Source organism: Rattus norvegicus, chromosome 14 (genome assembly GCF_036323735.1).
Source record: "Rattus norvegicus strain BN/NHsdMcwi chromosome 14, GRCr8, whole genome shotgun sequence".
Lineage (NCBI taxonomy): Eukaryota > Metazoa > Chordata > Mammalia > Rodentia > Muridae > Rattus > Rattus norvegicus.
In genome coordinates this window covers 17794157-17815119 of record NC_086032.1, presented here as the reverse complement: position 1 = coordinate 17815119, position 20963 = coordinate 17794157, and the positions used below count along the sequence as shown (strand labels likewise).

The following is a 20963-nucleotide window of genomic DNA, read 5'->3' as shown; positions in this document are numbered from 1 at the left end:
TTGGTTTCCATTGCCGTGGCAGATGCCGTGGTCAAAAGTGACTTGGGAAAGAAAAGGCTTGTTTTACCTGATGGGTTCTAGTCCTTCACTGAGGGAAGCCAAGCAAGAACTAAAGACAGGAACCTGGAGGCAGGAAGGAAAGAGACCATGCAGGGCACTCCTTATTGTCTTGCTCCTGGGCTCACATTCAGCTGCCGGGTTGTGGTAGCACCTGCAACGTACCAGGTCCTCCTATGTTAGTTATCCATCGAGAAATTGCCTAACACACGTGTCCAGAAGCCAATTTGATGGGGGACAATTTCTCAACTGAGTGCTCCTCTTCCCAGGTGTGTCAACTTGACAACCAACATAAGCCATCAAACTGGGTATCACGGGAACCTGAGTTTAATTCCCAGGACCCACATAAAAAGTCAGGCAAGTTGGCATACACTTTTAATCCCAATCCTGGGAGGCAACAGAAATAGGCAGCTTCCTTGAGCTCCCTGGTTAGTCAACCTTCCTTGAAGAATAATGTGGACAGAGCCTGAGGAATGGTACCCAATGGAATTGACATCTGGCCTCCACATGCTTAAGCACACAGGTGGAGCTATGCTTTCATATGTATGTACACATGCACACACACACACACACACACACACACACACACCACAGAGACACAACACACACACACATACACACCACACAGACACAACACACACACATACACACACACACCACAGACACAACACCCACACCCACACACCACATAGACACAACACACACACACACATATACACACCACACAGACACAACACACACACCACAGACACAACACATACACACACAAACACCACACAGACACAACACACACACATACAGACACACCACACAGACACAACACACACACATACACACACACCACAAGACACAACACACACACATACACACACACCACAAGACACAACACACACATACACACACATACACACACACCACAAGACACAACACACACACATACACACACACCACAAGACACAACACACACATACACACACATACACACACACACCATACACATACACACACCACAAGACACAACACACACACATACACACACATACACACACACACACCATACACACACACAACACAAGGCACAACACACACACCCACACACCACATAGACACAATACACACACACATATACACACCACACAGACACAACACACACACCACAGACACAACACATACACACACAAACACCACACAGACACAACACACACACATACAGACACACCACACAGACACAACACACACACATACACACACACCACAAGACACAACACACACATACACACATACACACACACCATACACACACACACACACACACACACACACACACACACACACACACATGACTAAACAGTCATGATTCAGTTATCTCCTCAGAATCTTTTTTTTTTTTTTTTGGTTCTTTTTTTTTTTCCGGAGCTGGGGACTGAACCCAGGGCCTTGCGCTTCCTAGGCAAGCGCTCTACCACTGAGCTAAATCCCCAACCCCAGAATCTTTTTCGTACTGTTGAACCTGCCTTACTCTCAGGAGGTCAGAACTCTGAATATTCCTGTGTGGGAAGAATGTTTCTGGGTCCCCTTGTTGTCACTGAGAGAAGGAACCAGGGAATCGAGTGCTTGAACCTATGTTTGCACACCATGGGTTACACTCACAGCCAACTTCTATGGGTTGTTTCAAACCGTGTTTCCAGTGCTTTATACAAATCTCCCCATTTGGTTCTAACAATTCCCTGAGTATATACTTTTAATCTCACTTTACAGAGACTCAAGGTTTGAGGAAGGAAACTAGTTCTGGGCAGTGGTACACTACTAGTCATTGGAAAAAAAATGGAGACTTTTGTAAGGCAGGAATACCATTTCTTAGGTTCATCCATGTGGTGTACATTAAAAATCTTCTATTCAGGGAATGAAAGATGACTCAGTGGATAAAAATATAATGAGTTCAACACTGGGACCCAGATGCTGGAAGGAGAGAACACCCGCAAGTTGTCCTCTGACCTCCACACTTGTGCCTATGCATACAGACACACACACAAAATAAAATGCACTTTGAACATTTTTTTTAGTAATCTTTTATGCAGAGGTCTGAAGAACGTTTGTGTCAGCAGTAGCAGGAGGGTTTGCTCTGTGTTCTACACCAAAACTCCTGCTCTGCCAGAGCTGTAAATGCTTAGCGGAAACGTCAGGAAATGAAGACAGGTTCTGAGCCTAGCGGTCCTGACTTTACTGACTTGAAAGCTTCATGTCTGCACTCAGAGGTGATGACCATCTCGTGAGGAAGCCAGGGTGATGTTTGCAAAGTTATTCTGGTATAGTGCGTCAGAAATAGACTTTCTGAATCTCACTCCTTTGTTCAAAAGTAGCTGTTAGATTCTTGATGTGAGTCAGACATAGTAGATGTGAATGTCGGTCAGATGTGTGCAGCTCCTGTGTCTTTCTGAAGTGTGTATGGGGGAGAGCAGGCCAGTAGGAGGTGGGGCCATAATAGAGGAAGGGGATGAGAAAAGACCCTCACCATCTTCCATAGCACTGCGATGGTCCAGAATGTGTGTGTGGTCCTTCAGAGTTCTACTGATGAATTTGATGTAGGGCCTCAGACTCTTTAGCTCGCTCTCTCTCTCTCTCTCTCTCTCTCTCTCTCTCTCTGTGTATTTTTGTATATTTTGAGGTTTTTTCTGGTGTGGTTTTTTGCCATACAAAAAATATTTAATTGTGTGCTAACATTAAAAATTAATTTTTAAAAATGGGAAAAAGGATGTTTATTGTGAGTAATAGTACAAGTGTTCTGAGTGACAGTGGAAGAACAGTATTTGGTTCTTACAGGAATCAAAACATTACAAGTGGCTTCCTTAGCCCCACAAGATTGGTAAACCTGAGTTAGGTGACAATTTAATTCATGTAAGTCCCATAGCAGTGTTTATAGTGCCATACAATAGAATATACATGTTATCTGGTGTGGTTTTTGTATGATGTACTACTACCATATTAAAATAAATCTACATTACTATATTAACTTGCCAAGTACAAGGGCCACCGGATATAGCACTGAATTTATAAATGCATTCATAAAGCTTTTTTGTTCTTTGATTATTTACCAATGGCATAATAAAATGGTTTATTTAACAATAGGTTGTAGATTGTAAACAGGAAGGAAACAGACACAATTGGCTAGTTCAACTCTATTCCTAATATTGGAGCTGCTTTGAACTCGAGACTGCCGTGGTCAGCACATATAAAACTCGAGTTCTGGAAGCTGCTGCCACCGTGAAGACTTTTGTCACAAAGAATGTTGCCACACCAATGGAGAGCACAGAGAACACACCAAGAAAAACATGTGACCAGTGGGATGTTAGCAGAGGAGGGAGGCGAGTATTAGAGAGTAGTAGTTTCCCTTTGCACAGAGGAGACTTGGAGTGAGGGAGCTTCAAACTTCCTGTGTGTGTCGCACAGGACTTGCATCAATGAGTAGGGCACACTGGGGCTTGATGCAGAAAGATCTGTACAGCTTGTAAATACCTCATGGTAAATCATACTCCCTAGGAATGAATGGGCAGTGATGGCTGGGGGTGGCATGACCTCCAGCCCCAGTCTTTGTCCTTTTGAACTCTGTTTCTACAATGTGAACAAGAATCAGGTTATCCTGTTGGCTGGGGAAACAGTATTTATGGAGAAGTTGTGAGTGGGGGGCACTGTAGAGACATCTGTACTACCGGCACTCACTCAGAAATCTGAGGCCAGAAGACTGAGTCTCAAGACAGACTGTTGGACAGGACACCCTGTCTCCAGCAAGCATGCAAACAAAATCCCAAGTCAGCATTTAGCTTCACATTCGGATGCCTTTCTTTTCCTTAATCTCGGAGGCCAGCATAGAAACATTGTTTAAATGTTTTGTTTCATAAAAAATTATATAGAATGAATGACATTATAAATCCCATTCCATGGCCACTGTTTAGATAATCCTCACCACTTGTGCTTCCTGTGGTCTGGATTCTTTTTGCATTTACAAACATCTCTTACTAATATTCAAATATCTATGAGAGGAGGACTCCTCTGGAGACTAAAATGTGGGTGTTTTTTTAAAAGGCAGATGTAGTTTAGCACTGGTTCCCAACCCAGTCCACCCCCAATCTATTGATGTGGCTGCACTATGAGTAATTCTAAGGCTGAGCTGCGGGTGGGGTGGGGCACAGGATTAGTGACATCTGCCTGGGGTGCTGCTCAGGATGCAGGACAGGAGAGGTATTAGCTTGGAGATGGCACAGACCTCTAATCCAGTAGTACTTGAGAGGCTGTGGTGGATACATTGTCAATTTACCACATTTCAAAAAGTTACTGTTTCAAAAGCCAAAATTGAAACCAACCGAGCAGTCAAATAAATAAATAGGGGACAATGAACATTAACAGCATTCAGAAGGCCCTGAAAGATGGTGACAACTGGTCAAAGGTCAAAGGTAGCTTTCCCTTGTTAACCATGGCTTTCTATTTCACAGGTCATTCTTAGTCTTGAGCTGGTGTAGTCCAGATCTAAGTGACAACCAGTTAGGTTTTTTTTTTCTCTCCCCGGGACAAGTGTGAGCACATACACATGGGCAGGTTCCTCTTCAGGAAGCCAGAAAAGGGAACCTATAGACTCTAAGCCTTTGAAATTCTTTTTCTTTTCCTTTAATTGAACATAGATTTTTTTTTTAATCTCTCAGGATATATCCTGGTTATGGTTTTCCCTCCATTGACTCCTCCCAGTCTCTCCCCACCCCCTTCCTGTCTGGGGCCATCTCGTTCCAGTCTCTCATTGGGGGGAAAAAGGCTTCTAAAGGATAATAATAAAATAAAATAAAATAAAAACTAACATATGATAATAGAACAAAACAAACAAAAGAAAGAGAGCCCCCCCAACTAGTTCACACACCTAGAAATTCCATGAAAACACTAAACTGGAAGTCACAATATATACCCAAAAGAGAAAAATACACACAAAAAACAAGAATAATGTAAATTTTAAAAAGTTTAAATATGATATTATGAAATAAAAACCTTCCAAAGATGTCGCTGAGTTCATTTTACGTTCTCCATGTACTGCTGGGCTTACTTTGTTTTCCTAGAGAGACTCTCTTAGAGAAAACTACATTTTCATTTACAAGTGGTTTAACCAAAGCCACCCTCCTTGTAAAAGAGGAAAGTGGGGGTAGGGAAGGCTAAAGCAGTAACCAGCAACCTCCCTTTTCCTATGTTCTGGTTGCCACATGTACCCATCGCTTTCTCTTCTCTCGTGGGCTCCCTGTTCGCTTGCCCAAGAACTGGATGAACAGCCAAGTAGGCAGCCATGGGAGGACATTAGTGCAGCTCTTGGGCGTGTGGGCTCTAAAAGTAAGTAGACCTGATGTGTTATCTGTGAGACCATGAGCTCATGGTAAGAATTGGTCTTAATTTCCCACTCAGGCGATGATGTGTGAGTGAAGGGCATGTGATGACCCTGGTTGACAACCAGCACCCAGAGATAGGTGCCTTTCCTCTGAGTTTGCCGGCCCCACTGTGCCCTCTACCTCTCCTCTCTCCAGGGTCTTGGCAATGCCGATCTTTGGCATTGACACCTGAGTCCAGACCATTTGCTCAGCCAAGGGTATTGCATGTTTGCTTCTGATTTCCTCTCTAGAACTTCGCACATGTCAACAAGCGTTTCTGTGAAATGAGATGCTGTACACCGGCATTCACCCACATGCGGATCGGTTGTTTTCACAAGGCCTGTGTGTTGTAATCTTGAACAAATCGTAGGTGGACATTACCTGCTTTAAAATCCTGTATTCATTAACGAACGCGAACATTTCTTCACTGTCCTGAGTTTGTCTGGTTTTCTGAGAGTCCACGGGAGCTTTAAGAAGAAATAATATTCACTAGAAAAGCTAATGGTTAACCTTGATTGCTCGAAAAGAATGTAGAAGTCTTTGTTTCTGTCAAACGGCGAAACTTCGTCTGAAACAATGGAGATTGCTAAAGCTCTATTTTTAATTGCTTTCTTCAGCTATGATAAATGCGAGTCTCTCCAAACAAGTTTACTACAAGCAGGTAGGAAATCTCTCCTCATCCTTGAGTTTTTGAGATAGGCTCTCTTACTAAACTGGACCTTACTGATTGGCTAAAATCTGTGTGGCCTCTGTGTAAGGATTAGAAGAGTAACCATGACAACCATTAACATGTGTGTGGAGAGCCTTATTTTTCTTAGACGTCATCGCTGTGGAAAGAATTATTAAAACTTGCTGGACACCGTGAGTGGGATGAACACAGGAATGGGCCTGTAAGTTGAGGTCACTCATCTGGGGCTGTCTCTGTTGAGCTTCCCTTCTCTGGCCCCATGCTAGGTGAGAGAAAGATACATTTAAGCCAATGTTTGAAACTGGCCGAGTGAGTTCAAGCAGAGCAAAAATGGGAGTCACTCAGGAATAGAAGCTGTATTTTAGAAGCTACATCAGGACCTATTATCACAAGGCAATGTGCTTACAACTTTACACGTGTTTTCCTTTAATAATCTTTTACATGTGTGCATGTGTATCTTTCTGTGCATATGTATTTGTGTACATGAGCACAAGTGTGTGGGCACATTCGCATGTGCATGATAGGCTGGAGGTTGGCATAGGGTGTCTACCTCAATTGCTCCTCATCCTTGAGTTTTTGAGATAGGCTCTCTTACTAAACTGGACCTTACTGATTGGCTAAAATCTCTGGCCGTGAGCTCCAGGGATCCTCCTACCCCAACACCAGGATAATAGATGCAAGCCATTGTGCTGGGTTTATACAGTAGGTTCCCGGAATCCGAACCCACATTCTTATGATTTACAGCCAGCACTCTACTGACTGAGTCATTCCCCAGCCCCTCATTCGATCTTAGTACCCACCCAAAGCACTAAAACTTACATGAGTGGTTTTTTTCTCTTTCTACTTTTTATTAATAGAAGTCGAAATCTAAAGAGCTGGCTTTAAAACCTACACTTTTGTGTGGCAATGGCAATTGGTAATGACTGCTTGCTTAACGGAAAGCTGCTTGGATCTTTAGAAACCGTTAGTGTGAGAGGAAAGACACAGTTTCATCAAGGGTTCTCTGTGTGTATGTGTGTGTGTGTGTGTGTGTGTCCTTGTGTGTGTGTGAGAGTGTGTGTCTGTGTCTGTGTGTGTGAGTGTGTGTATGTGTGTGTCAGTCTGTCTGTCTCTGTATGAGAGTGTGTATACGTGTGTGTCTGTCTCTCTCTCTCTGTGACTCTCTCTCTCTGAGTGTGTCTCTGTGTGTGTGTCTATGTGTCTGACTGTCTCTCTCTCTGTGTGTGAGTCTCTCTGTCTCTGTCTCTCTCTCTGTCTCTCTCTGTGTGTGTTTATGTGTGAGTCTCTCTGTCTTGCTCTGTCTCTCTCTCTTTCTCTCTCTCATTGTGTGTGTGTGTGTGTGTGTGTGTGTGTGTGTGTGTGTGTGTGTGTGTAATGAGTGGCTAATGGAGATGGGCCACACAGAATGGGGGAGACTCCTTGGCCAAATCAAGAGTCACAGACCATTAATGTCTGGGATTCTGTTCCCAGGTGCTGACATTTACTTTTGAATGTGCTAATAGCTTTTAATGAAATAATCAAAGAGTTTAACCAAGTCATTAAGTTTCATTAAGAATTCAGAGCACTGTGTCTGTGTGTCGTATTGAGCAGAGAGCAATCTTGTATGTGCTTCAGGCGCCATCCATCTTGATTTAAAAAAAAAAAACATTGCCCTTTATTTTTTGAGGTTATAATACAATTACATCATTTCCTTCTTGCCTTTCTTCCCTTCAGAGTCTCCCATGCAATCCCATTCACCCGCCTTCAAATTCATGGCCTCTTTTTCATTAATTGGTGTATGGTTGTGGTTGTGTGTGTGTGTGTGTGTGTGTGTGTGTGTGTGTGTGTGTGTGAATTTACTTCTCAGTCACCATAATGTTATTTGTATGTATATGTTACCAGGGCTGACCATTTGCTACTGGATAACCAGTTGATGTGCTCTTCCCTTGGGAAGATCATTTCCCCTGCTCCCGGCATTCCCTAACTGCCTAGGTCTTTATCTAGGCCTCATGAGCTGCCCCTTCTTGTGTTAAAAATGTCTATTGATACCCTCTTGTTTCATTTGGGTTTTGATTGGCTTGGAGCGTCCAAGTAGGGTGGACCAGCTAGCTTGTGAGGCCCAGTGACCGCTTACCTCTGCCTCATTCACATCTGGATTACAAACTTGCACCACCATGCCCAGCTCCTTTTAAAGTCTTGATGTTTGAACTCTATCTTTGGGCTTAAAAGGCAAGAGCTTTACTGACTGAGCCATTTCCCCAGGGTCTCATTCAGAACTCTGAATTCAACCATGTGTAATTTACTTGTAACCAGTGATCGAGTTCAGCTCTATTCAAATATTAAAGACATCATTCACAGGAAAGAGTTTAAACTCAAAAGAAGATATATACCATTACATTGTTCTTATCACTACATCTAATGAAAAGTCCTGATTGAGTTAGCGTAGATTATAGAATTTAAGGCGGTTTTCAAGCTGGAAAATTTCCCATTATACAAATGTCTTAGTCCATCTGAGCTGCTGTACCAAAAATTCTGCAAGGTGGGAGGACCATAACCATCAGAGGTTTAGCTCTCTCAGTACCTGAGGCTGGGAAGTCCAAAAACAAGATGCCAGCAGACTCCGTATCTGGTAAGGGTTCTTGAACTGGGTGCCTTTGCATGAACCTGCTTTCAGGCCCAATAAGTGGTGTCTTTTCACTAAGCTTGCATATGGTAGAAAGGATGAATGAGTTCCCATCAGCCTCTTTCATAAGGACACTAATCCCGAGGATGAGGGCCCCACCCTTATGACTATTACAAGTATCTACCTTAGGTTAGGATTTCAACATGTGAAAATCAGGGGCATATAAGCATTGAAATCATAGAGACAAAAAAAAATCTTTTTCCCAGCCAGGCAGCATGTTAATGGGCAGGATCACCTGGAGGAGAACCTACAAGCCAGGTGAGTTTGGTTATCCCTATTCTTTTTCTTTTTTAAAAATTTGAAGGGAAGTCATTTGGGGGAAGAATAGGATGATGGTGGTGATGGTGGTGGTGGTGGTGATGGTGGTGGTGGTGGTGGTGGTGGTGGTGGTGGTGATGGTGGTGGTGGTGATGGTGGTGATGGTGGTGATGGTGGTGGTGGTGGTGGTAATGATGGTGGTGGTGGTGATGGTGGTGGTGGTGATGATGGTGGTGGTGGTGATGGTGGTGGTAATGATGGTGGTGGTGGTGATGGTGGTGGTGGTGGTGGTGATGATGATGGTGGTGGTAGCGGTGATGGTGGTGGTGATGACGATGATGATACAATAAAGGAAGAAGGGACATTTGCTGCTTGCTCAACATACAGATTTTACCTTTCAGTGTCAGCATGATGGTGGCTCAGTTCCTTCAGGATGCAGCTTATGACAAAGTCCAAGCCATAGCGCAAGAGCTGCTGGATCTCACTGGAAAGTGTAAGCTTCTCAAACCACACGAGTCCCCCTCAGAGTGTGCTCAGCGACTGGTAGGTGGATCAAGTGTTGCTTTCTTCTCCTGTCTGAGCTAGATGGTAAACAAAAGATGTTGCTGTAAACAGGACTGGTTGAATAATTAGACAGGACATGGCAAATCGAGAGTATGTGTAGGAATCACACGCCAGATACAATCTTTGTAGACTTCTAAATCTACATTTAACCAAATTCCGTCTGGGAGCCCAGGTTCTGAGGGCCAAGCACTTGAGAGAATGAATCAGTGACTCACAGCTCTGAAGATCAGCAGCTGTGTTGATCTCTCTGCCCGAGTCACCAAAACGCTGGTGTCTGACATCTTCCTACAAAGAGATTGAACTGAAATGAACATAAATTAAAAATGTCTTTAAGAATATGAAAAAGAAACAAATATTTTTACAGATTCCTTTCTCAGTCACTAGAAAATTAGGGGTATTGTTATGGCTTCATTATAAACCTCTATATGCCTATACATGCCCAGCAATTTCAGTGAAATAGGAATTCCTTGAGGAGATATGTTTAGTTTTTCAAATGTGTGTGTGTGTGTGTGTGTGTGAGAGAGAGAGAGAGAGGGGGGGGGGACAACTTGTGGAGAGAGAGGACAACTTATGGAAATTAATTCTCTCCTTTGACAGTGTGGGTCCCAGGGTTTGAACTCAGGTCATCAAACTTGGCCGCAAGTGCCTTCAGCCATTGGGCCATCTCATACCCCCTCCATGGCAATTCTTGATGAACACTAACATTCTCTTAGAACACAGAGGTTCAGGATCCGTTATTTTCATGCTAAATAATGTAGCATACACATGAGGAGAAACTTTTCTTCTTTGTAGAGTTTTCTGCTCCATCTCTTGGGCTAATGCCTGGGTGTGGATCACGTGCTAGACTCTGTCATGGGTCTACATTTTTTTTTATTAACTTGAGTATTTCTTTTTTTTTTTTTATTAACTTGAGTATTTCTTATATACATTTCGAGTGTTATTCCCTTTCCCGGTTTCCGGGCAAACATCCCCCTCCCCCCTCCCCTTCCTTATGGGTGTTCCCCTCCCAACCCTCCCCCCATTGCCGCCCTCCCCCCATAGACTAGTTCACTGTGGGTTCAGTCTTAGCAGGACCCAGGGCTTCCCCTTCCACTGGTGCTCTTACTAGGATATTCATTGCTACCTATGGGGTCAGAGTCCAGGGTCAGTCCATGTATAGTCTTTAGGTAGTGGCTTAGTCCCTGGAAGCTCTGGTTGCTTGGCATTGTTGTACTTTTGGGGTCTCGAGCCCCTTCAAGCTCTTCCAGTTCTTTCTCTGATTCCTTCAATAGGGGACCTATTCTCAGTTCAGTGGTTTGCTGCTGGCATTCGCCTCTATATTTGCTGTATTCTGGCTGTGTCTCTCAGGAGCGATCTACATCCGGCTCCTGTCGGTCTGCACTTCTTTGCTTCATCCATCTTGTCTAATTGGGTGGCTGTATATGTATGGGCCACATGTGGGGCAGGCTCTGAATGGGTGTTCCTTCAGTCTCTGTTTTAATCTTTGCCTCTCCCTTCCCTGCCAAGGGTATTCTTTTTCCTCATTTAAAGAAGGAGTGAAGCATTCACATTTTGATCATCCGTCTTGAGTTTCCTTTGTTCTAGGGATCTAGGGTAATTCAAGCATTTGGGCTAATAGCCACTTATCAATGAGTGCATACCATGTATGTCTTTCTGTGATTGGGTTAGCTCACTCAGGATGATATTTTCCAGTTCCAACCATTTGCCTACGAATTTCATAAACTCGTTTTTGATAGCTGAGTAATATTCCATTGTGTAGATGTACCACATTTTCTGTATCCATTCCTCTGTTGAAGGGCATCTGGGTTCTTTCCAGCTTCTGGCTATTATAAATAAGGCTGCGATGAACATAGTGGAGCACGTGTCTCTTTTATATGTTGAGGCATCTTTTGGGTATATGCCCAAGAGAGGTATAGCTGGATCATCAGGCAGTTCAATGTCCAATTTTCTGAGGAACCTCCAGACTGATTTCCAGAATGGTTTTACCAGTCTGCAATCCCACCAACAATGGAGGAGTGTTCCTCTTTCTCCACATCCTCGCCAGCATCTGCTGTCACCTGAGTTTTTGATCTTAGCCAATCGCACTGGTGTGAGGTGAAATCTCAGGGTTGTTTTGATTTGCATTTCCCTTATGACTAAAGATGTTGAACATTTCTTTAGGTGTTTCTCAGCCATTCGGCATTCCTCAGCTGTGAATTCTTTGTTTAGCTCTGAACCCCATTTTTTAATAGGGTTATTTGTTTCCCTGCGGTCTAACTTCTTGAGTTCTTTGTATATTTTGGAAATAAGGCCTCTATCTGTTGTAGGATTGGTAAAGATCTTTTCCCAATCTGTTGGTTGCCGTTTTGTCCTAACCACAGTGTCCTTTGCCTTACAGAAGCTTTGCAGTTTTATGAGATCCCATTTGTCGATTCTTGATCTTAGAGCATAAGCCATTGGTGTTTTGTTCAGGAAATTTTTTCCAGTGCCCATGTGTTCCAGATGCTTCCCTAGTTTTTCTTCTATTAGTTTGAGTGTGTCTGGTTTGATGTGGAGGTCCTTGATCCACTTGGACTTAAGCTTTGTACAGGGTGATAAGGATGGATCGATCTGCATTCTTCTACATGTTGCCCTCCAGTTGAACCAGCACCATTTGCTGAAAATACTATCTTTTTTCCATTGGATGGTTTTGGCTCCTTTGTCAAAAATCAAGTGACCATAGGTGTGTGGGTTCATTTCTGGGTCTTCAATTCTATTCCATTGGTCTATCTGTCTGTCTCTGTATCAATACCATGCAGTTTTTATCACTATTGCTCTGTAATACTGCTTGAGTTCAGGGATAGTGATTCCCCCTGAAGTCCTTTTATTGTTGAGGATAGCTTTAGCTATCCTGGGTTTTTTGTTATTCCAGATGAATTTGCAAATTGTTCTGTCTAACTCTTTGAAGAATTGGATTGGTATTTTGAAGGGGATTGCATTGAATCTGTAGATTGCTTTTGGTAAAATGGCCATTTTTACCATATTAATCCTGCCAATCCATGAGCATGGGAGATCTTTCCATCTTCTGAGGTCTTCTTCAATTTCTTTCCTCAGTGTCTTGAAGTTCTTATTGTACAGATCTTTTACTTGCTTGGTTAAAGTCACACCGAGGTACTTTATATTATTTGGGTCTATTATGAAGGGTGTCGTTTCCCTAATTTCTTTCTCGGCTTGTTTCTCTTTTGTATAGAGGAAGGCAACTGATTTATTTGAGTTAATTTTATACCCAGCCACTTTGCTGAAGTTGTTTATCAGCTTTAGTAGTTCTCTGGTGGAACTTTTGGGATCACTTAAATATACTATCATGTCATCTGCAAATAGTGATATTTTGACCTCTTCTTTTCCGATCTGTATCCCTTTGATCTCCTTTTGTTGTCTGATTGCTCTGGCTAGAACTTCAAGAACTATATTGAATAAGTAGGGAGAGAGTGGGCAGCCTTGTCTAGTCCCTGATTTTAGTGGGATTGCTTCAAGTTTCTCTCCATTTAGTTTAATGTTAGCAACTGGTTTGCTGTATATGGCTTTTACTATGTTTAGGTATGGGCCTTGAATTCCTATTCTTTCCAGGACTTTTATCATGAAGGGGTGTTGAATTTTGTCAAATGCTTTCTCAGCATCTAATGAAATGATCATGTGGTTCTGTTCTTTCAGTTTGTTTATATAATGGATCACGTTGATGGTTTTCCGTATATTAAACCATCCCTGCATGCCTGGGATGAAGCCTACTTGATCATGGTGGATGATTGTTTTGATGTGCTCTTGAATTCGGTTTGCCAGAATTTTATTGAGTATTTTTGCGTCGATATTCATAAGGGAAATTGGTCTGAAGTTCTCTTTCTTTGTTGTGTCTTTGTGTGGTTTAGGTATAAGAGTAATTGTGGCTTCATAGAAGGAATTCGGTAGGGCTCCATCTGTTTCAATTTTGTGGAATAGTTTGGATAATATTGGTATGAGGTCTTCTATGAAGGTTTGATAGAATTCTGCACTAAACCCGTCTGGACCTGGGCTCTTTTTGGTTGGGAGACCTTTAATGACTGCTTCTATTTCCTTAGGAGTTATGGGGTTGTTTAACTGGTTTATCTGTTCCTGATTTAACTTCGATACCTGGTATCTGTCTAGGAAATTGTCCATTTCCTGAAGATTTTCAAATTTTGTTGAATATAGGTTTTTATAGTAAGATCTGATGATTTTTTGAATTTCCTCCGAATCTGTAGTTATGTCTCCCTTTTCATTTCTGATTTTGTTAATTTGGACACACTCTCTGTGTCCTCTCGTTAGTCTGGCTAAGGGTTTATCTATCTTGTTGATTTTCTCAAAGAACCAACTTTTGGTTCTGTTGATTCTTTCTATGGTCCTTTTTGTTTCTACTTGGTTGATTTCAGCTCTGAGTTTGATTATTTCCTGCCTTCTACTCCTCCTGGGTGTATTTGCTTCTTTTTGTTCTAGAGCTTTTAGGTGTGCTGTCAAGCTGCTGACATATGCTCTTTCCTGTTTCTTTCTGCAGGCACTCAGCGCTATGAGTTTTCCTCTTAGCACAGCTTTCATTGTGTCCCATAAGTTTGAGTATGTTGTATCTTCATTTTCATTAAATTCTAAAAAGTTTTTAATTTCTTTCTTTATTTCTTCCTTGACCAGGTTATCATTGAGTAGAGCATTGTTCAATTTCCACGTATATGTGGGCATTCTTCCCTTATTGTTATTGAAGACCAGTTTTAGGCCGTGGTGGTCTGATAGCACGCATGGGATTATTTCTATCTTTCTGTACCTGTTGAGGCCCGTTTTTTGACCAATTATATGGTCAATTTTGGAGAAAGTACCATGAGGAGCTGAGAAGAAGGTATATCCTTTTGCTTTAGGATAGAATGTTCTATAAATATCCGTTAAGTCCATTTGGCTCATGACTTCTCTTAGTCTGTCTACATCACTGTTTAATTTCTGTTTCCATGATCTGTCCATTGATGAGAGTGGGGTGTTGAAATCTCCCACTATTATTGTGTGAGGTGCAATGTGTGTTTTGAGCTTTAGTAAGGTTTCTTTTACATATGTAGGTGCCCTTGTATTTGGGGCATAGATATTTAGGATTGAGAGTTCATCTTGGTTGATTTTTCCTTTGACGAATATGAAGTGTCCTTCCTTATCTTTTTTGATGACTTTTAGTTGGAAATTGATTTTATTTGATATTAGAATGGCTACTCCAGCTTGCTTCTTCTGACCATTTGCTTGGAAAGTTGTTTTCCAGCCTTTCACTCTGAGGTAGTGTCTGTCTTTGTCTCTGAGGTGTGTTTCCTGTAGGCAGCAGAATGCAGGGTCCTCGTTGCGTATCCAGTTTGTTAATCTATGTCTTTTTATTGGGGAGTTGAGGCCATTGATATTGAGAGATATTAAGGAATAGTGATTATTGCTTCCCGTTATATTCATATTTGATGTGAGGTTATGTTTGTGTGCTTTCATTCTCTTTGTTTTGTTGCCAAGACGATTAGTTTCTTGCTTCTTCTAGGGTATAGCTTGCCTCCTTATGTTGGGCTTTACCATTTATTATCCTTTGTAGTGCTGGATTTGTAGAAAGATATTGTGTAAATTTGGTTTTGTCATGGAATATCTTGGTTTCTCCATCAATGTTAATTGAGAGTTTTGCTGGATACAGTAATCTGGGCTGGCATTTGTGTTCTCTTAGGGTCTGTATAACATCAGTCCAGGATCTTCTGGCCTTCATAGTTTCTGGCGAGAAGTCTGGTGTGATTCTGATAGGTCTCCCTTTATATGTTACTTGACCTTTTTCCCTTACTGCTTTTAATATTCTTTCTTTATTTTGTGCGTTTGGTGTTTTGACAATTATGTGACGGGAGGTGTTTCTTTTCTGGTCCAATCTATTTGGAGTTCTGTAGGCTTCCTGTATGTCTATGGGTATCTCTTTTTTTAGGTTAGGGAAGTTTTCTTCTATGATTTTGTTGAAGATATTTACTGGTCCTTTGAGCTGGGAGTCTTCACTCTCTTCTATACCTATTATCCTTAGGTTTGATCTTCTCATTGAGTCCTGGATTTCCTTTATGTTTTGGACCAGTAGCTTTTTCTGCTTTACATTATCTTTGACAGTTGAGTCAATGATTTCTATGGAATCTTCTGCTCCTGAGATTCTCTCTTCCATCTCTTGTATTCTGTTGGTGAAGCTTGTATCTACAGCTCCTTGTCTCTTCTTTTGGTTTTCTATATCCAGGGTTGTTTCCATGTGTTCTTTCTTGATTGCTTCTATTTCCATTTTTAATTCCTTCAACTGTTTGATTGTGTTTTCCTGGAATTCTTTCAGGGATTTTTGCGATTCCTCTCTGTAGGCTTTTACTTGTTTATTAATGTTTTCCTGTGCTTCCCTAAGTGTGTTCAGGTCTTTCCTGAAGTCCTCCAGCATCATGATCAAATATGATTTTGAAACTAGATCTTGCTTTTCTGGTGTGTTTGGATATTCCATGTTTGTTTTGGTGGGAGAATTGGGCTCCGATGATGGCATGTAGTCTTGGTTTCTGTTGCTTGGGTTCCTGCGCTTGCCTCTCGCCATCAGATTATCTCTAGTGTTACTTTGTTCTGCTATTTCTGACAGTGGCTAGACTGTCCTATAAGCCTGTGTGTCAGGAGTGCTGTAGACCTGTTTTCCTCTCTTTCAGTCAGTTATGGGGACAGAGTGTTCTGCTTTCGGGCGTGTAGTTTTTCCTCTCTACAGGTCTTCAGCTGTTCCTGTGGGCCTGTGTCTTGAGTTCACCAGGCAGCTTTCTTGCAGCAGAAAATTTGGTCTTACCTGTGGTCCCGAGGATCAGGTTTGCTCGTGGGGTGCTGTCCAGGGGCTCTCTGCAGCGGCAGCAACCAGGAAGACCTGTGCCACCCCTTCCGGGAGCTTCAGTGCACCAGGGTTCCAGATGGTCTTTGGCTTTTTCCTCTGGCGTCTGAGATGTGTGTGCAGGGAGCAGTCTCTTCTGGTTTCCCAGGCCTGTCTGCCTCTCTGAAGGTTTAGCTCTCCCTCCCACGGGATTTGGGTGCAGAGAACTGTTTATCAGGTCTGTTTCCTTCAGGGTCCGGCGGTGTCTCTGGCAGGGGTCCTGCCGCTCCTGGGCCCTCCCCCACGGGAGCCCAGAGGCCTTATACAGTTTCCTCTTGGGCCAGGGATGTGGGCAGGGGTGAGCAGTGTTGGTGGTCTCTTCCGCTCTGCAGCCTCAGGAGTGCCCACCTGACCAGGCGGTTGGGTCTCTCTCTCACCGGGTCTGGGAGCAGAGAGCTGCTGCGGGCCCAACTTGAGTATTTCTTATATACATTTCAAGTGTTATTCCCTTTCCCGGTTTCTGGGCAAACATCCCCCTCCCCCCCTCCCCTTCCTTATGGGTGTTCCCCTCCCAACCCTCCCCCCATTGCCGCCCTCCCCCCATAGTCTAGTTATGGGTCTACATTTTTAAATGAAGGTTCTGCCAGCGGCTGTATGAGTTTTTAGAGCAACCCCTTCTTTTAAAATTTCCATTTCCAAAGATGACTTTTTTCTGTATTTATTTCTCAAATGTGAAACACTTGCCAGCTGAGGTTTACCAAGCGCCGTACGTTTACGGCCAATTAAAACCATTTGAAAACACTGAAATCAATACAATTCCAGCTGTAAAGCTGACAACACACGCACACTGATAAAAAGTTCAATTCTTAAAATACGTTCCCATGGAAACAAACCTAAAACTGACTAGGAAATAAACCAAATTAGCAGTGCTTTTTTGTTTTTGTTTTGTTTTTTGGTGGATAGTTCTCGTTAGAAATACCCTGCCCTGGGTATTCTGAATCACATCTAGTTAATTTTTCAAAAGCCGTTCGATCGCTTGGGAACGAAGCAATGCTATAGGAAAGGGAAACTGGTAGATTCTCTGTGATCAACAGCTAGCAGGTGTGAATTTAGATTTTAAAGCCCAAGAGGGGCTAGAAAGATGGCTCAGTAAACACTTGCTGCTAACCCTGACAGCCTGAGTTTGATGCCAGAAGGGAACCCATACAGTGGAAGGAGAAAATCGTCTTCCCCAAGTGGTCCTCTCCCCTCTATACCTGCTCATAGGCACACACACTTACCGCATGTAATAGGCAAATGCATGTTTTTGGTTTTTTTTTTTAAAGTAAAAGATTTGTACTTAAAAGTTATGGCTGGGGACTGACATGTAGTTCAGTCTGTGAAATACTTGTACATGTATGAAGACTAAGTGGAGGTCCTAGTAGCTATGTCAGGTCAGATAGAGCAGTGGATTTCCTTAACGCCAGCTGTAGGGACCAGAGACTGGTAGACCCCAGAGCTTATTGATCGGTCATTACAGCTGTGGTTGTAGGTTATCGATCGGTCGTTACAGTTATAGTTGAAGGTTATTGATCGGTCGTTACAGCTGTAGTTGTAGATTGAATGAAGGACTTCCTCTTAGAACTAAGATGAACAGTGATGGAGAAAGACTCAGCATTGACCTCTGCCCGTGCACATGCATGTGCATGCACTCTATGTACGCACTTACACGTATGCGCAAAGATGTGCACACGTGCACACAGAATAGATAAAAAAAATTAAAAATTAATTAAAAATACACGTGTACGCATGGAATAAGTCATCAAGCGAAATTGAAGTCTCTGTGTCCATGGATTTTTGGATCCAAAGCTCAGCATAGTGTGCCCAGTTTAAGTTTCTCATGGTGAGGACTGCCGGTCTCCTACACTTCCCCTGTACGTCCCCCTTTCCTCCAATAGATGGCTACCTTCCTTACACATGTTTGCGGCAACCAAGGGCTGGTGGATAATCAGGTGTTCACTGACTGTTGTAAGAGGGAAAATGCAGCAAGACTCAGGTGTTTCCTGTCGTACAAGAAAGACGATGCAGACAGCCGTGACACACCCCTGATGCCAAGGCCTGAACTGATCTGTGCGATGGCAGAGGAGGGTAATGTGTCCCTGAAATTGAGGTAAGCCACTTCTCTTTGACATCGTCTTTTAAAAAGAATATTTTTATTTTACAAAGTATAGTTTCCAATTTTTAAAGACAGATCCTTTCGCATACAAAGTTCTCTGGAAGCAGTGCTTTATTATGTAGAATTAAAATGGAAGCTTGAGCTATGGTTCTTTTCTTTCTCCTTCTAAAAGGGATGCCAATTGATATCCTAGTGGATACATAAGGACTGGAAGTGTCTGAGGTGGATGATTAGAAATGACGAGGCCCTGTACAGGGCTTGCTTCTTTGATTAGAAGAGCAGTAGAAAACAATACTCAGTGTTGTCCTGAGAAACGATCTTAGTGCTAAACAAACGCTGAGGTTAAAACGGCGTAACACCTAGGGAAGTAAAAAAGGAGGGCTGGTGGCTGTGTGCTCAACAGACAACCTGACCAAGGACAGACAAGGCTCTGGGAAGTTGGCAAAGCCACTCTAGGCAGCCTCCTGCTGGCTCCCACAAAGCCCACCTGTCCCCTGTGAGGAACACAAAGAATGCCCCTGACCTTATCCCTCGTGAACATCCCAGCACCGTGGATAGATGCACTTTGTACATGTTTGCATCTAAAGCATCAGAATGTAAAGGGTTTAAACTGGAAGTAAGAATGGCTTCTAAGCCGGCTGCTACCCATTCCAGGAAGGAGGCCATCCCACACCACCCCAGGGATGACCCAGGGGAGGAGAAATGGTGGACTAAGATGTCAATCCAGATTCCAGGGCTGTCCTTTGCCTGTGCTGCTTGGCTTGGTCCTCCTGTCCTGTGGAGGGAGACTTGTGCCTCTGTATCCTTACCGGCTGACATAGCCATGTCTAATGAATTATTGTTCGAGTGCCACCATGTGAGTTCATCTTCTTTGGAAGCATTAGAATCAAGGTTGCTTCAGAGCTCGGGTTATAAGGGGATTCAGAGGGTGCCATATCTCTCTCTCCATGTACAACAAAGGGTCCAGTTGACTAGGCTAACCTAGGAAAACCATAAAAAGCAGAGAGCACTGGGGACAGTAACAGGCCCCCGTCCTAGTGAGATGCATCGATGGATAGCAGAGCCCCTGAGAGCTATAGCATGAAGTATGTCATTTGAGCCAGGAAGCAGCAACAACTGCAGATTAAACAGAGGGGACTTTTCTAGAATAAAACACGGACTGTGTGATTCTGGGATGAGTGACGATACTATGGTATTATTAAGATCACAGTCTGGAACCCTAATTAGCATGGAGTTGCATCTGTCGAGAGCCAAGTGCTAACAAGTAGTTAGGGTTTAGAGCCAAGAAAGAACAAGAGAAACTGTAGCTCTCACGGAATGGGGCTGGGTCCATATTGCTTGACTCAGGCACCAACATGAGGACTAAGGCAGAGATCCGGTTGCTGGATCTGGGGTCTGGGAGCCTGGCGGTGATCTGACAGTGGCTTGTACACGTGTTAGTCTAGACCAGGGATAATTGAGGAGACTCGATGACATGGAGCTGAGCAACCCAGACCTGTTCACGCTTACAGAGATAGAACGGACCTCGGAGGTTTCTGGAGTTTCATGAGAGAATCGTATGGCCTTAGACAGTGTCACACAAGTTCCCAAGTGCCTGGCAGTAAGGGTAAAATATGAGGATAGCTACTCATGTACTAAAGTGCTACCTATGCATGCTGTTGTTTACCTCAGGCTTCAGGCAAGCCCAAAGCATCCCCACAGCAGATGAGGTGTACAACCACTGAATTGAACTGTCAGGGACATGGGTGGACGTCACGCTCCCCAGCTGAGCTATACTCCTTGATGAAGTGTCTGCTCTTGGAGGTCTGCTGGTCAGGACTTTAGCAGAGAGAGGCCTTCTCATTCCTGGTCTCATTGGCTGCTTCACCCATGTGCCAGGGTCCACGAAACAGGAGCTTCTCCCTAGGGCTCCCTCAGGAATGGGAAGATTCAATATCTACGATAATTCCTTTTTGAATAAAAAGTTACTATGTGCAAATGTGTGTGTGTGTGTGTGTGTGTGTGTGTGTGAAAGGATAACTTTGTGGGACCATTTCTTTCCTCTTCCCTTGACCGGTGATTCGGCTGTCAAACTGGTCACCAGCTAGCATGACAAGAAGCTTTACCACTGAGCCATCTTGTTAACCCCTAGGTTGATTCCTGTGACGCTCAACTGGCTTGACTAGAAGACCTGGCATTCTTCTGTTAGCTCTTCCCTTCGTGACTCTGCTACATAGTTAACTACAGTGCAACTGTGATTTCCATTTTGGCTTCCAGCCATACTTGGCTGCTTTGACATCGGCTACCTCAGGTTTTTTGGTTTTGTTTTTTTTTTGTTGTTGTTTTGTTTTGTTTTTGTTTTTCCAGCTCAGCTCAAATCC

General features: G+C 43.2%; 1 protein-coding gene and 1 long non-coding RNA gene across 8 annotated transcripts in view; one reads left to right on the top strand and one right to left on the bottom strand.

Annotated features, from left to right (window-relative positions):
- The first annotated feature begins 1044 nt into the window (after nt 1-1044).
- Albfm1 (albumin superfamily member 1) overlaps nt 1045-20963 on the top strand; it is a 51461-nt gene continuing 31542 nt past the window's right edge. For 4 of the 7 annotated variants that reach the window (XM_063273336.1, XM_063273335.1, XM_039092167.2 and 1 more), the window contains exons 1-4: nt 1045-6114; nt 9010-9061; nt 9463-9604; nt 18386-18597. In XM_063273336.1, coding sequence (XP_063129406.1) covers nt 6030-6114; nt 9010-9061; nt 9463-9604; nt 18386-18597 — 491 coding nt within the window. In that variant the 5' untranslated portion in view covers nt 1045-6029. Of the gene's footprint in view, nt 6115-9009; nt 9062-9462; nt 9605-18385; nt 18598-20963 lie in introns of those variants that run through there. The other 3 variants (XM_006250759.5, NM_001108356.2, XM_039092166.2) reach the window with 3 other exon arrangements.
- The window catches only part of LOC120096582 (uncharacterized), a 42137-nt gene continuing 26957 nt past the window's right edge, over nt 5784-20963 (bottom strand). The window contains exons 2-3 of the long non-coding RNA XR_005493191.2: nt 9456-9642; nt 5784-5920 (exon numbers count right to left, since the gene is read on the bottom strand). This is a non-coding gene — a long non-coding RNA (uncharacterized LOC120096582). The remainder of the gene's footprint in view (nt 5921-9455; nt 9643-20963) is intronic.